Source organism: Crocodylus siamensis, chromosome 4, assembly GCF_052110815.1.
Source record: "Crocodylus siamensis isolate JL-2025a chromosome 4, ASM5211081v1, whole genome shotgun sequence".
In the NCBI taxonomy this organism is placed as follows: Eukaryota; Metazoa; Chordata; order Crocodylia; family Crocodylidae; genus Crocodylus; species Crocodylus siamensis.
The window spans coordinates 104,618,868-104,635,663 of NC_143398.1; the positions used below are offsets into that span (position 1 = coordinate 104,618,868).

General features: G+C 43.4%; 1 protein-coding gene across 1 annotated transcript in view; it reads left to right on the plus strand.

The window, feature by feature from the left end:
- The window catches only part of LOC149866281 (protein mono-ADP-ribosyltransferase PARP12-like), a 37,677-nt gene that overhangs the window by 2,199 nt on the left and 18,682 nt on the right, over positions 1-16,796 (plus strand). The window contains exons 2-7 of the mRNA XM_090043251.1: positions 4,189-4,324; positions 5,929-6,193; positions 8,798-8,899; positions 11,636-11,759; positions 14,748-14,931; positions 15,507-15,630. Coding sequence (XP_089899377.1) covers positions 4,189-4,324; positions 5,929-6,193; positions 8,798-8,899; positions 11,636-11,759; positions 14,748-14,931; positions 15,507-15,630 — 935 coding nt within the window. The remainder of the gene's footprint in view (positions 1-4,188; positions 4,325-5,928; positions 6,194-8,797; positions 8,900-11,635; positions 11,760-14,747; positions 14,932-15,506; positions 15,631-16,796) is intronic.

The window sequence follows — 16,796 nt, forward strand, 5'->3', positions numbered from 1 at the left end:
CTCTGGTGGAAGGATGGAAAAACAGCATAAAAAGCATTGCTTGAACTGAAGTTCCTCTGTGCCTTTATGCTTACAAGTGACATGAGTTTTTCTCTGAACAGTTTGAGCTGCAGTTTCCCCCAAACTCCTGCATCTGTCTCCTTGAAACTTGGCAGGCTTCATGGCCTCATAAGGGGGCTACCATCCATGCTCTTTTCATTTGAATCAGGAAAGAAATGACGTTACAGGCATTTTTGTGATTCTCTATTATAGCCTATGGGTGAAACGTCAAAACAGCGAAACAGTTTTGATGAAACAAAATGGAACAGTGCTTCGAAACAGTGAAACGAAACACTGTTCCTTTGAAACAGTGAAACAGAAGTCGAAACGAATCGGTGCTGTTTCACACAGTCCTGTTGCTGTTTCCATCTAGTGCAATTCAGCACTTCCATCAAAGGGATCCAGAAGGCATGTCATATGAGGAAGGCTACCTGGACATGTCTACAGTCTGTACCATAAAGTGGGGGAAGACCTTTAACAACCTGTGGCAGAGTTGGAGTAGAGGATAAGGTTCTTTACTTTCAGAAGTGAGGGCTTCGGAAAGTTGGAGACCTGTCAGGTTGCCCACTTTTTACAGGTGGGATGGTTGCTGGGTAGTTGCAATTTTTCTCCTGTCCATTTTGTCATTTAAAGTGATCAACGGCTTTTATTGATGTTGATAGTATTATAGACATCTGTTACACTAACCTTGGGCCGAGGAATTTGGAAAACAGGATGCTTGCTGGTTTTTGTCTTGGCTTCAACAGTTATGGCCCAACTTTTCACGGTATCTCCTACTCCCAGTTTTTGCTTTCAGGGCATTTCCTGGAGTGAAGGTTTCCCATAGGGGCTCAGTGTAGTACTAGAACAGTTCTCAGCCTTTTTTGGACTTGCAGCACCCCTCAAGACACTCCTTCTAATAGTTTCCTCCTGGAATAAGCACTGCTTTGTCCCCAGCTGGAGAAAAATAAAATTTCTGCTTGATGTGATTTAAGCCATAGAGTGTGATATACTCAGAATTATGTATGTATGTAGGCCACATAGTCCTAAAGGTGCAGAGCAAGACAAATAGCTCATATGCTTTGCATTGGTTGTGTAAACCATAGAAGAGAGAGAAGTGCATTGCAATTGTGAGGAAGTGAACCTGCTTAGTTAATGTATTGCACCATTTTTGAAGAGAGCTCTCTGTAATCAAAACTTACCAGATAAAAACATAAATATATTTATTTTCAGTAGATCGCTAACACACTTCTGGATACTAAATAAATATTTCATAAAAAGCTTCACTTACAACAAGGTAGTTTGCTGGATTGGGTGACTCTTCATCAGACACCATTAGATCTAAGGAAGTAGAGTGATTCTAAAGAGAATCTGAGGAAGAAGGACCCTTATAAAGAGGATGAAGATAGCCTGTTCACTGTCCCCACAGGGGACAGGACTAGGAGCAGTGGCCTCATGTGCACCAAAAGAAATTTAGGTTGGATATGAGGAACAACCTTCAGACTATGAGGGTGGCCGAACATTGGGACAAGCTACCCAGAGAAGTTGTGAACTCTCCATCCCTGGAACTTCACATGAGCGGGTTGGACCAACCTTTGGCTGGGATGGTTTAGTCAGGGATGATCTTGCCTTGAGCGGGGGCAAACTTAATTTTTTACCTCAACTCACCATTTCCTGCTTGATATCAGTTATTTCCCTTCCACAGTCCCCCCTGCTTTCTTTCTGAGTTAGCAGACTGGCTTAAATTCTGACCACATTCACTGGTTTATTCACATGGCTTGATTTACACTGGTGGTTGTGGCTTTAGCAGATCACTTTCTGCCTGCTTCATATGCATGTGCAATCTATAGACTAACTGTGAATGGTGGCCATAATATGGTGTGTGTCTTTTCTGTAATATATTTTTAAAGCAGTGGGAAGAGGTGGTATCTGTGGGCAATCTAATATTAGCATTTTTATGTAGAAACTGCAACAAAGAATCCATAAATAAATAACCAACAGCCAGGTTTATGTCTGATTTTTAGTTAAGATGAAGGTGAAGCCTTCAGAGAAGGTAGCCTACCAGAGAAAGGGATGTAGTTGAGTAAAGGACCTAGAATGAAGTGTAGATGGGATGATTGACTTTGAAAAATGATTTCCTTGTTTTTTGGGGTTAAGTTGTAAGTTGTTCCCCACCCCCAACAAATACATGGGTACTCTTCCCTTCTTGACCACTTTTGTTAGAGGTCTTATGTGTTGTTTGCCTCGTGGAGAGATGTTTTCCTTCAAACCTGTTACTCTGTTCAATGAATCAGCAGTATCCAAACCACAGAGCCATTGGATCTGGCCTGTGGAGCTGGGGGGCTCCACTTGCACCAGTCAAGGGACGGAGGAGAGGTGGTGAGGGCAACAGTGGCAGGGCGGAAGCACTGGTTTGCCATGGATCCAAGCTAGATTGATCTGGCCTGCCACTGTAAAACCTTGCTGACCTCTGCTCTGTCTTAATTTATGCTCCGCATAGGTCAGGAGGTGGCTACCTTTTCCTAGGTAGGCTGTCAGTCCTTTGCTGCATCCCAGCTCTGTGTGGAGGACTGTGATCTCACCCCCCTCATACAGCTTCTGAAAACTGTGTCACTGAAAACTGTGGTCAAAGACAGTGCTGAGTGGTGGAGTCAGCAGCAAGCAAACAGTGAGCAGAGGCTGCAGTGGAGCGGGGGAGGGAAGAGCCCTTTGCTTTGAGCTGGAATCCTACAGAGCCCTCCACAATATGCCTGCAGCAGGGGGTTGGCCTCCAACGTGGAATGCGGGCTGGATTCACATTCATACTCTGTGGCTTAAATCACATATCTAATCCAAGAGGGATCAGCATGCCATTAGTAAAACACAGACTGGATCATGAGCTGGATCCAGTCTGTGGATCTCTGCCTAGATCATTCACTGTTCACCTATTAGTTGCGGAGGGGAAGGAAGTAAGGTAGCATTTCAGACAGATCAGTAGGGAGAGCAAGTTTTATATACGCAAGGTGAGGAGCATGAGAATGCTGTGTGGACAGAGTTTGGGGAGATAACACCAACTTTGCCATGTGCTCCTCTCCTTAAACTTGTCTCTTATGGACTGCAAATATGTGCGTGTTGGGGAGTTTGTCTGACTGCACTCCATTTACATAATGTCTTCTGGGTGAGAAAATTATACGGAGTGGAGCAGAATACAATCTTAATATGTGTTTACTTCTGAATACTCAAAAGGTATTTCTAATTCCTCATACTAACAACACAATAAAGTATGTGCGTGTTTGCAGGATTCAACCTAGATAGGAAAAAATGCTACTAGCACAGTAAAATTGTCTGAGGACTAGAGGCTTGGTTAAAGCGCAACAAAAACAACTTAAAATCTCCAGTGCAAACATGTCACAATTTAAAAGTAATCTTCAATTATGCAGTCACCTTGGGCATCTTTACATGTGCTCTGGAGTGGGGGGCGAGGGGTGGTGCATTAGTTAGAGCAGCTCTCAGGAGCATCTCGTGTAGTCAGTATCCTGCACTTCAGTATGGTGGTGGGGGCACTTTAATTAAAACTCAGTGAATGAGCTTTAGCTAAAGTGCCCCTGCCACCATTTTGAAGTGTGGGGAGGCTGAATACATGTGAGGCTGAAGCTGCTGGAGTGTGCTAATTAGCGTGCTCCAGCAGGCTCGATTAATCAAGTCTGCTGGGATGTGTTCTAAATCGAACATGTTGGAGCAGGCATCAGGCACATGCCGGTGTGCTCAGGACACCGATAATAGACTGCAAACATGCAGAACCACCAGGATTGTTTATTTGTATGAGGCACTCAGGAAATTCCATACAGATTTTGAGTATTTCATACTGCTCAAGTTTAGGACTATAATGTCAATGGGTGATTTGGAAATGTGGACTGTTATTCTTGCTCCTTCTCTATTAAGTGAATATAATTACCAGGTGATCTGGTATTTATAAGCACTATTGTTGGCATGCTGTAATAATGCCAATGAGTTGTTCAGTAATTATGGCAGTAAATTGGAAATGGTATGGTAATGATCCTTTGAGTAATTTTTCTCTGAGACTAGTTAGTTTTGCATGCAGTATAAATTGTTCAATCTAATGTATCTCCTCTAGTGAAAATATGCTGATTCAGTTCACTTTCTTATGTGTCTGGCTTCTTAAACATGTAGGAAAGAATGCAAATTTATTCATAACCTACGATCGGAGCATAACTTACCTGTTCTGAAACACCATGGACTTCAGTGCTTAAATGATCGTGAACTATGCCAACTTCTGCTTCAGAATGATCCTTCACTTTTACCTGAGGTGAGCACTACTGCAGAATTTGCTGCTTCCTTTACAGTGTGTGTCACAAAAGGAGTAGTAGCACTGAATCATAAAGTTGGACTGGACCTCAGTGCTCATCTGATTTTAGCATTTGCTCTTTTCTAGAGCTGGCTAAATTCAGATATCGTACAGCTACAGCCGGTGATGAGGAAAGTAATAAACAGCTTGAGCCCATGTACATTCTTGTGTGAACTTATCTTCACCTACTCTGAATAATTTCAGTAAAGTCAATGAGATTACTCAAGTTCATGAAGTTAAGCATGTGTAGGCATGCGTGTGATGAGGGCCTTCAATTTACATACCTCCCTCATAACTCTTGTTTTTGGATATCTTCATTGACCTCTACTATTTCAATTTCTTAAATCAGCGACCGATTGCAGTTCAGATTACAAAGTGCTGACAGAATTTTGGGGCAATAAAGTTTGAAGTATTAGTATTGTGATTTCATTATTTGGTAGCTCTTCTAAGACCCAAATCCAGTGAACATTAGAGGTGTGTGAAGCGGGCCCTATTCAATTTGCATTTGGCCTGAATCGGGGACAGTGAGTCAATTAATTGATTCGGATCACTGTCCCTGATTTGATTCGGCCGAATCCAAATCTGAAGATTCGATGCTGTTTTGGAGAATCAGCGATTTGGCCACAGGCACAGCTTTACGTGTTTTTTCTACGTACCTTGAGGTACCAGCGTGGCTTGTGAACGCTGCGATGCTGGGGCGCATGGAGCGTCCCACAGGATCATGGGAGTGCCCTCCATGTGCTTGGTGGCAAACCCGGAAGTGGACCAAGAGTACTTTTGGTTCACTTCTGGGTCTGTCAGGGAGCATGACCCAGGAGGCACCAGTTGCTGAGCTGGGGGGGTCACGAGGGATCCCTCTGCGCAGTCCCTGGTGGACATGGAAGTGGACTGGAAGTGCTTCTGGTCCACTTCCAGCTCTCCTGCCAAGTGTGCTGTGGAGCCTCCTGAGCTCCTGTGAGATGCACCATCCGCCCAAGCATCACAGCTGTCTGGTACCTTGAGGTATGTAGAAAAAATATTTAAAGCTGTATCTGTGTCCGAATCACCAAATCTTTCCGAAATGTTTCTGAATCAGTTCGGAGGGTTCTGATTCAATTCAGAGAGATTCAAGAGTCCTTAGATTCGGTCACCAAATTGGGCTGAATCTCTGCCGAATCGAACTGGGGACCAAGCTTCACACAGCCCTATTGAACATACAAATAATTTCTTGAAAACAACTAGTGCTACCGACAGACTGGTTTGACAGATCTTGAATGATCTTTAAATGCTCTAATGTAAACACAGCAGCATTTTCATACCAGTATACAACACAACTTTTGTATTGTCTTTTAGAAAGCATTCTTTTCATATCCATAATATATGTCTAAAGTACTGAAACCTCCACTTAGAAAAGATTTTTCAAAAGAAACTAATAGTCTAACTTTTATTGAAGATAATCTAGATTTTAGAAATTCATGTGTGTTTTTATCAAAGGCAAATTGTCCTTTTATTTAAAAAGAAGTGATCAAAATACACTACTTTTGCTGAAACTGATATCCCTTTTTTTCCCTCCCTCCCAACTCCAGATATGTCCGCATTATAACAGAGGTGATGGACCCCATGGGTCTTGTAACTTTAAGACAATCTGTATCAAACTTCACATTTGCCAGCACTATTTGCTGGGAGACTGCAGATTCGGCAGTAACTGCAAACGATCACATGACATTTTTAATCCAGAATGTTATGAAAAACTGGAGAAACGTGGAATGACCTCAGACCTGATTAACAGACTGCCCTCCATCTTCAGGAACATGTATGACATCAAAAATGGCAACTCTTCACCAACCAAAGGTAGAACACTTGTATTATTTTTAAAAAATGGAGTAGAGTCAACCTAGCGAGCGTAGCATTAGCTCAGATCTCTGCTATGTAGAAGCAGCTAAGTTTAAGATTTAGCTCTTTCTTTTGGCTGGGTCTTATTTCACCCAGTGTGTGTGTATGTGTGTGTACACATACATGCACACTATGAGATGTGTGTGTGTGTATGTATATATAGAAAGAGAATCCATTCAGTTGTTTGAATGGCATTTTGAGGGTAAAGGCAATTGACATTATTCAAGACGCTTTCTTAACCATGAGGCAGAAAAGTAAGATTTAGATAATAGATTCACTGTAGTTCTTTGGGCAAAGTGGAGGAAGGGGGTGAGACCAACATAAAGACAAGGAATGCTTTTCTTGGTGTGGTTTTGAATATTCTGTTTCTCCATCTTTATCTAACGAGTATTCAGCATGAGAAGCAATGGAGAGCAGGGTATTAGCTTTCAGTTTGTTTTCATTTTGTTTCCACTGAAGGTCTTTAAAATATTTTAAGTGTAATCAAAGAGCACATAGAAGAATAAAGTATATAGCTGTCCCTTTCCTCCTGTCCAGCTCTCTCATGTATTCTTTAAATGACACGGGTTCCAAACTGTAGATGGTGGTGGGCAAAATACAGGCTGCCAAGGGATTTTATCCAGCCTGCAGAAGGTCCCTTGGTCCCATGTGGCCCTGGTGTGGGGGGCAGCCTGGACTATGGTGCGTTCAGCCAGTCTCGCTGCCCCTGAGCACACAGCAGGGCTGGGGCAGTACAGGAGCTGGACTTCCCAGCAGCCCTGGCTTCACTGGCTCCTTCTGGCTGCCGGACCCAGCCCTGCTGTGTGGGCACTCCAGCTCATCCAGTCTGCACCCGTTGCTGGGGATGGGACCCGTGCAGGCAGGCCCCGCAGCTGGGCCACGAGATGGGGCGACGGGTGACCAGGGGCTGGGGCCAGGGTTGCATGTCGTGATGCTCTGGCCGTGCTGGGCTGGTGAGAACATGGGGTTGGGGCCTGTGGCAGAGCTGGTTGTGGGCTGGGGCCAGATGAGTGACAGTTCTGTGGGCAGCTGTGTGCAGGGAGCAGATGACTGCTGTGCCCGGGCCCTGGCTCCAGCCCCACATAGTTCCTGCCTCAAGATCTTGGCCCTACCTGCCTGTCCTGCTCATTGAGGCAGCTCCCCATGTGCCCAGGGCAGAGCTGCAGCTTGCTCCCTACATGCCTCTTCCCGCGGAACCAGCTCCTGCCTCGGGTAGTAGGGAGTGTATCATGGCTCTGCCCCAGGCCCTGGCTCTGCACTGTCTTGGTCCTACTTGCCCATCTTGCTCCTGGATGCCACTCCCTGCTTGCTCACCCGTGGCTGCCACCTGGCCAAGCATGAAGCAGAGCCACTTTTGGTGAGCTGTTGCAGGTGGGTGGATATGCTGACCCAGCCTGCGACAGCTTGCCGAAACTCTCTAAGTGGCTCTCAGACTCAAATAATTTACCACCCTTGCTATAGACTCTGGGTTAACAGATTTCTGGGTGAATAGCTGTTTAGGCCACCTTCCTTTAGAGGAGGTGTGGCCAACCTGCAATATAGGCAAGGCAAATAGCACAGGCTGCCTCTGTGTGTGGCATGTAGCAGGTTGGGAGAGAAGAAAGACAGCAGTTGTGGGTAGAGCAGGAAGCAGAAGGCAGAGCAGGAGATCAGGCAAGAAGCACAGGGTAGAAAGCAAAGTAGCAGGTTGGGCAGGAGAAGGGAACTGGAGTGGCACTTGGGTGTGGAGTTAATTTGTGACATGCTTCCCAAAACAAAATGGTTGGCCTCCACTGCCCTAGAGTGTCTGGAAACAACAAGGTTGCTGCTCTGCAGTAGCAATTTGAGTGATATCTGTTTCTCATGTTATTAAGCCAAGTCAGCCTGACTTGTGACTTCTAAGCTGATCCAAAGTGTTGTCCAGGGGGTGGAGGCAGGATTCCTAGGTTCTATTTCCAGCTCCTCCGTTGACTTACTGTGTAAAGTGATTTACCCTGTCTGCCTTATTTTTAACTCTCTTTTTGGTTATTTAATTATTGCAGTACAGCTACAAATTGAATTCAAGAAACTACACAGGCACACAGAGGCCAAACTCCAAGATAATGAATAATGGAATATGACCTGTTAGTGGGGTGTAAGAACAGCAACTGCTCCTGCTGCCTGTGGAGCTGCCACAACTGGCTCAGCCCCTGCTGTCCCCATATGCAGCCTCTGGCTGTTGCACCTCTGGCTTCTTAGATAGTCTAAGATGCAGCTTAGGCCAAATTGGGACTCCAAAAAAGATGGGGGACCTCTTTTAAACTGCCTAATCGCTTGGACAAGACAACAAAGTCTATAGCTAGTTTATGCCACTTAAAGTTCCATCTGAACTCTGTGTTATGACCTTGTTAGAGGATAACTATTGTAATTGTGTCTTTGATTATGTGTACAGAGGCAGCTTATACTTTGGTGCTCAGAGCTCTTTAGTTACAAAGCCTTTCTTTGTTTGTCTTTTAACCATAGTTGTGCTTTTTGGGAGCATTTGTCAAAACTAAACCTACAAAAGCCATTTATAAAAGAGCAACTCTGTTTTTCCTTTTGTAGTGAAAGGTGACAGTCTGAATGAGGTATCCACGATTCCAAATAACAACGAAAAATTGGAAGAGATCTGCTTATATCACATAAGGGGAAGTTGTAGTTTCCTAGGTAAGTCATGATGCTGGTGAGTCTCGTAGCTTCCATTTTTCCTTTTCCTAGTAAGGAGTGTAATAAAATAACAAATGTTCTTGGGAAAGTAGATGGGGAACTTCTGGCTTGCCTGGGATCCTAGTTTTCTCTGTTTAAAAATAGTAAATTCTCTGATTTAAAACCCCCCAAAATCTGTATTTTCTGCAATTAAAATGAAATGACACTAATGTATATATTTTCAATTTTAAAGCAATTTGGAAACCTACAGTGTACCTATAATAAAATAAAATTTATAATAAATCCTAAATACCTACAAATTTTGCCATGTGATTTTGGGTTTTTTATCATGGAAAATAAGAGCTCCCCCTGCCCCCTTTGCTCACCAGGACAAAGGTCTAGCTATGGCTGTACCCCCTTACTGCTTTATGGTGTTGAGCAGCCCTGATATGCTGGTACCCTGCCAATTCCACAGCCCCCTTCCCCACTCCCCCCTCCCCTAGCCCTGCTGGAGGGGCCCTCCAGCTGGCGGGGCTATGGAGCCAGGGACCCACATCCTGAGCCCCGGGTGTTGCCCACAGGATGTGGCAGCTGTTGTGGCGGAGCGTGGAGCCTGGCTTCCTCTCCCTCATGGATGGCATGGCTGGAGCGGAGCACATAGGAGTGGTGCAGATGTGGACTGTGGGCTTGGGCAGGGGGGGTTGGCTCCCTGCCACTGCAAGCACTCCTGGGATGGGGTGTGGGGGGGCACGTGCCCCCAATTTGCGTGTAGGGTGGGCTTTGGCTCTCCTCCCTCCTGCCCTCCCCCTGGGGTCTCTGTGGCCCAGCGGGCAGGACCCTATGTGGCAGGGCAGAGTGGGGCTGGGTGCCATGGTGAGGTGCCCTCCATACTGCCACCCCCACTGCTGCCAGGCAGGCAGGCAGGGGGCACCTAGCCATGGCAGCATTGGGCTCCTGGCAGCCTTGAGCTTCCCTGTCCCACCCGGCTTTGCTGGGTCCCACCTTCTGGGTTGTGGAGGCCTGTGGGGAGGGCAGCAGGGCAGGGAGCCCAAGTTCACAGTAGGCAGCCCACCCTTGCCCTGCACACAGATCTGGGGGGGCATGTAACCCCCATGTCCTCCCCAGGCAGTGCGTGCAACAGTAGGGAGCCAGCCCTGCCCCCCCCACCCCCACCCCCTGGACAAGCTGTCCACAGCCCCATCCCACTCCCTCCCTGGGCTCTGCAACTGTGCATTCCAGCCCCAGTGCCCAAGGCCCTTGCACTGCCTGGGTTGAACTCTGCCAGCCTGCAAGGGGAAACCCACTGTTTCCTGCATATTTTCTCCTTAAAATGAGAAAAACCATGTTTTATCATGGTGAACAGAAAACCCAGATCCCTACTTATAACTTGTGAACCAAGGAATGCTGAATGAAACTAAAAGGTGGCAAAATTGCTAATGGGAAACACACAGTCTAATACATATTGTATGAAAAAGCAACTTGTTGCCACAAGAAGTCACCTGAAGCTAAGAATTCAGCATAATTCGGAAAGGGATATTGGCTAACAAGAATGTCCATAGTAATCATGATTTTGAAACACAAACCCTGAAGTGTGATGGTTTTGTACAAATTTCCAGTGAAGTCTAATTTTGAGCTCTTGTGCATGTGACCTCTTGTCTTCCTCTGTCCTAACAAAGAATGGGAAATACTATCTCACATCTGCATTTGCGAGGAGCTTCTTCCAAAGCCTGTTGTGTTAGCCAGTATTGGAGACTGGATGCTGGACTAAATGGACCTCAGATACAATCAGTAGCTGTTCCTGCTATCTGCGTGGAGTATCTCCATCCCTTTTTTGTTGCTGTGTGTTTTCTCCAAGCACTAGTCTTAATTTGATGGTATCTCTTTCTATGATCTGTGCAGTGTAGCTTCTTTGACTTTAGCTGCTCTTCTGGGTCCTCTACCTTTTCCTTTAGAATGAAAACCATATTGAACTATACATACACATAGGTGTATAGATATATGGATTTCTTTTGCTTTCATCCTTGCCTCTGAAGGACATTCATTTTAGCTGAAGAGCTGAGCATATTGGCAGCTCTTTGTATGAGATCTGCCTCGCTCACAGAATACTCACATTGCAACCACCATACTTCTTACCAAATCGTTCCCATTTTTCTGGGCACTTTCAAGCCCATGAGGTCTTTGAAGCTTCTCAGCGAGCACCCATCATACTTACTCCCGTGCTCCTTTCCCAAAATGGAGTTCTGCTTTCTCAGTAGCACCTGCTTGGAGACTGAGAGGAGGCCTAGATATCTAGAACTTGTCCACTTGTCCACTGTCTATGTCTGGAAAATACTAGGCCACCAGACTGATTTCAGTGTAATCTTTACTGGGGAAGGAGGTGAGGAGAAACTGTTTTGTTTATTATGTGGTTATTATAGTTATTTCAATTAATGGTAAATAATTGTCCTAACTTTAAAAAACAAAACAAAAAAGCCCCAAACTGCAACATTAGTAGCAGCTGTGATACACAAGGAAAGAACCTAATGGGTCTAGAAACAAATTATTTCTTCCAAAGAGGTAGCCTCAGGTAAAGCTTAATAATTTTGTTAAAGTCATCCAGGGAAGCTTTCACTTCTGCTGTCTGTATTCCATGGGTGGACACTTTCCATGGCTGTATAGCTAGCATCTTCAACAGAACTAGATTAAGATAAATTAACCCAAAAAATCAGTTTCTTTGTGCCATAGATCTAATTCAGTTCTTTTATTTTACCTTTTCAGATAAGTGTATCAGAGAACATTTTCATTTGCCATATCGATGGCAGATCTGTGATGGTGCTGAGTGGAAGGACTTAAAGGATATGGAAAAGATCGAAGAGGCATATTGTGACCCTCGTAATAACAGGTATAAACTATTAGCAGTTTACTAATGTTTGAGCCTGACCTTCTAATATGATAGTCAAGGGCTTTGACCTGTATAGCATAAGTTAACATAGCTCTCCTGAAGCTACTGCCTAAATTGTTTCATTCAACCTAGTTCTTTTGACTTGTTTACATGGATTTACACTAGTGTAAGATCTGGCTTTGGATTCCAAGTTGGACCCTATGGGCTACTTTATAGAATTAATCTGTTAACTCAGCATTCTTTCCTCTGAGCTATTGCACAAGAAGTTGCAACACCTAGTGCTGCTATCATAAATAGTCTGAAATATTAATAGAAATGGATGGTAACATGTTGATGAAATTGACTTAGTCAAAACAAAATGTTATGTGTATTTTAGATCAATTTGAGTTCTGATTGCACATTCTAATTAGAATGCATTGAACCAGTCTTGATTAATTGAGTCAGTTGCTCTTTGTTCCTCGGCTTTCTCTTGGTCACCATTCCTCACACAGTATCCTATTTACTATGACTCAATGAAATAAGAGATTGAGTTCTAATTAGAATACTCCAGCAGCCTCAGTATCACATGTTTTCAGCATCCCCATGTTTCAAAATGGTGGGGAGGGGAAGGAGGATTTAACTAAAGCTAGTGTTAGCTAAAGCACCCCCATTACCATTTGGAAGTGTGGGATGCAAAATACACAAGATGGTGCAGGCATTTTGAGTGGCTCCTGAGAGCCACTCTAATTAAAACACACCCCTGCCACCCAGAGCATGTGTAAGGATGCCCTTTATGGCTATATCTTCTGTCCCGTTGTTCTGAGTCTGGGAATAATGTGTGGCTTTTCTCTCATTTCACTGAGTCATCATGATAAGTAAGATACAGTGTGAGGAGCAGTGAGCAAAAGAAAGCTGAGGAACATAAAGAGCAACTGGAAAGGAGAGAAATATCTGCTTCAAAATTTTTGGAATTACTTATGTCATTCCAAGAAGGTACTGGGGGAAACTCATACCAATAAAGTATTGTTCCAATTATAAGTCAACCCCATGCTTTCCAATTCAATTTTAGGAAAATTTTTTCCTGTATATAAGTTGATGAATTACAGAAAAGGTCCTTGAACTGCTATTGCCTTTACAAAATCCTACTGGGGAATCAAATTACCAAGTAAAGGACCTGAAGGGTTAAATCTACTAAACATACTGAAATAAAAATATCCTGTGTACCAAAGATCATTTTGGCCAAGGCTGATCATGTTGTCCTCAGCCTAAAATTCCATATCAATACATATCAAGACATATATTTTTAGTTATTGGAAATTGATTACAGGTTTAAATAGAAACCGGACCTTATTAAAAAGCCAGATCTGAATTGAAGTTCTGAAGTCAAACAGCACTGAAATGCAGAGCCAAAACTGTAGATCCAGGCATCTCTGGTATTAGGCATTCATAATCCACATTTTCCTAATTTGTTGAGAGATGAGGTGAAGAAAAAAGTGGGTGGCCGCATGCATATTTTCTGACAGTTCTGTACTTTTGTTTGGTTGAAACATTCTAATTTGTAAGATCCAAAATGTTTCATTACTCTTTTTGAATAGTTTCAAATGAAACAGAGGAAGGGTTCAAATAGATCTTTCTGCCAGCTCGCCTTGCAGGGTGTCTACCTGCTCTGTGGCTCCAGTGGTAACTTGCAGGGTGTCTACCTGCTCTGTGGCTCCAGTGGTAACTTGCTGCATAGACTGCACCAGAGCTGATGATCCAAGGCTTTCTTGCTCCCTGCTTCCTGCAGTGGAGCCCGGGGTCTGGAAGCCTCAGCCTGAAACAAAGCTCCTGATCTTATACCTTCATGAAGAAGGATTAATTCCTGCCTTCCACGCCAGTGGAGCTGCCTGGCAAGAACCCCAGGGAGTGCGGGATGGTGATTATCTGGGTGACCCAGCCATTGTGTCCCTTCCTTGTGTGAGCTGCAACCATGACAGCAGACGACTCTGCTAGGTACTCTTAAGGGGGACTGTCGTAAGAAGGTGACAGTGTGTGATGAGCAGATGACACCTTTTCCATACAGTGGTGGCCCTTAAGGGTGCCAAGCATAGTTCTCTGCCACTCCTGCATACAGTAGCCCCCTATCAGTCTGACTAAAGTTGTCCTGCACATTAGCTGAAGGTGAGGTTCTTTATGATCCTTTGTAAAGGGAAGGGATGTGGAAAGGCAATGTATATTTAGAACAGCAGAGTGGACAGAATCTGAGACATGTTTATGTGTTTGCAATGGTCTTGTCTTCTGATAAGCCATGGCCTGAAGAGAGTATGTAAAGACTGCTAGTCTTGACTTCCGAAAGATTCTCTTTGCTCAAATGATAAAAGCTTTTGAGGAGAATGATGTGTTCTGTTACATGTCTATATCTAGTAGAAAATGAGTGGTGGAAATTCCAAAGAATACTAGAAAAGCTTTTAAATAACCATTTTTTTATGTTGGGTCAAAAATTATTCAAAGCCTGCTTTCTTGAATTCTTTTTATTTTCTTTTTTTGAAGTTAATGAGTTCTGAGGTTCTTGGCCATTATTCATATGGCAATACCACACCCAATACACATGCACAGCCAACATAGTATAGTCCCTACTTGAGAATGATTGACAGGCTAAGATAGTGGGAGAATTTCTATTCATAATTTAAATTAGGTTGGGGTATGTATGTGTAATAAGAAAGTTTACATAGCATTTATTTTATGTTATGCCTGTTTTATTTTATCAAGAGCAACTGCTGCCATGATCCCTTAAATATAATTATTGCATATGGTATTGATGTTTAAGATACATATTGTAATGCAAAATACAATACACACATGTTGTGGGAATGTGAATTGAGGTTGCTGTGGGAATTCTAATTTGTGCTTTACTGTTGGACAGTAAAAGCTGCTGATTTACAAACCACATTCTGGAAAAGTTGCAAGTATGTTCATCTGACTGGTGCAAAACATTTTTAACCCTTGACTTATTCTCTGGTTTTCATGCAGCACTCCTGTAAGTAGCTCTGTGTCAGCGCTCATAAAATTTCAGACTATGACCTGTGACTCTAGAAAAATTAGACGCCTCTCCACAGAATCATCTGTGACCAAACCCCCTCATTACATTCTTACAACAGAGTGGGTGTGGTACTGGAAGGATGAATATGGCCTGTGGCTTGAATATGGAAAACAAGTAAGTATGGTAACGAAACATAACTTCCTTCACCATTGCTTTAGAGTTGTGGGGCCTACTGGAAGCTACATGGACTATAAATGTGGAGTTGCTGCTGTTTTCATTTAGTAGTCTGAGACTGACACTTAGGCTTAGATAATTAGTAGTAGGAGACAGAGAGAGGTTAATAGAATAGAGTCAGTTAATTTAGGTTAATCATCTTAAAGATAAGAATGCTCATTATTGATTGAAAATTATTACTGATATCTGTTCAGTGAGTTGTATGAAATAAGGTACCACAGGTGCTTCCACCTATATTCACTGCTGGAAATTTTAACCTTTGTCCTTTCTTGATTTGTTATTTAAAGTTCCAGGTTTCAACAACACTTTATTTCCACCTTATCATCTGCCCCATTTTAGAATATGGGAAATGTTTCCCTGCATGCCTGGTAGTTTCTTTGTTTTTCTGGTTTACTTAAAGGCCAGTTGCTAGTATGTCGGTCTGTATGCACCAAAACCACAACGCAATATTTTTTAACTTGCTCATTTTTAGAACAATCAGCAAAATCTTTTCTTCTTTGATTCTGACCTGGCAGGATGTTGATCATGCAGCTGCTACTGTATGTAGCAGTGACCTGGAGAAAGCTTACCTAGCCAAAGAGTCTCCAACAGTACTGCAGTTCAAAGCTGGGAAGCACGAATATGAGATCAATTTTAAAGGTACGTTGGGTTTTATACTTCCTCTCAAGTATGTTTCAAGTCTGAAAGTGTATTACTTCAGGAAATGCAAGATGTGCAATAGTAAAAGGAAAAGGGTATGCATTAAAGGCCATGCAGTCAGAGTTTCTCACTAGGGAGAAACTGGCACTCCTATTCTAACAAAAGAGATCATTTTAAAAACCTCCGGTGCTAGATTTTACAATGCCAGCCAACTTGGTAAAAGTAGTATCGCTGAGATTACCACCCTCAGAAACTTATGGAGGACTCTGGCACATTGCTTTGGTGTCTACTAAATTGCTATTAAATAGGCTGGCACTGATTAATCTCTTTCACAGGGCTTTCTCTTTGCTAACATCACAAATGTCATTTTTACAGTGAGATAGCTACCCTTCCCCACCAAGAACCTAGGCTTACATTGTCAAGCTTGTTTGTCCTATCTCTACTTCTTAACTGAAAATAGAGTCCAGGATCCAAGGGCTGCTTTAATTTCCAGTAGCTGTCCCTAAGCAACTGAAGTGCTGCTTTTTAACTCAAAGTATCTGGAATATAATTTTTTTCTGTAGATTCTTCTGGTATATCTCTGCCTATGTGGGAAGACTGAAATCATGAGTTAACCATATTGGAGTTTGAAGGAGTACTTCTGAGGTGTTCACCTATTCAAAGAGAAATGTCCCCTTTTCCACCTCTCTGACCTCTTTCCCAGATCTGCTAATGGAGGAGCAGGGTGAGACACCTGGCCTGATCAGTTGGCCCCTCTACTCAGACCCATCAGGGTCAGCATTTGTCTTGAATCTCTGCTGCCAACATTAGCAGAACAGCCAGCAAGGGAGCACACTTCATTCTGTACACCCATTTTCCTTCTGGAAGTTGTATTGGAGCTCAGTTTCTCAAGAGCACAGATTCACATCTTTCTCTGAAGACATAATATAATCCTAAATTCCCGCCCCCCCTTCCTGAGTTGTGGGTTTTTAAATGCAACATAAAGTTCACACTGATCTAATTCCCTAGGCTTAGATCCTGTGGATTTTTCTCCATAGTACCTCTCACTCTGAATGAGGGGCCTTATCACACTTTAAAGCTTGGTGGGGAATATTGTATCCACTTGTCAATTCATACTAGTAATAACTAGTATTATTGTAGAGAAGAATAGCTGATTAACAGGGTGA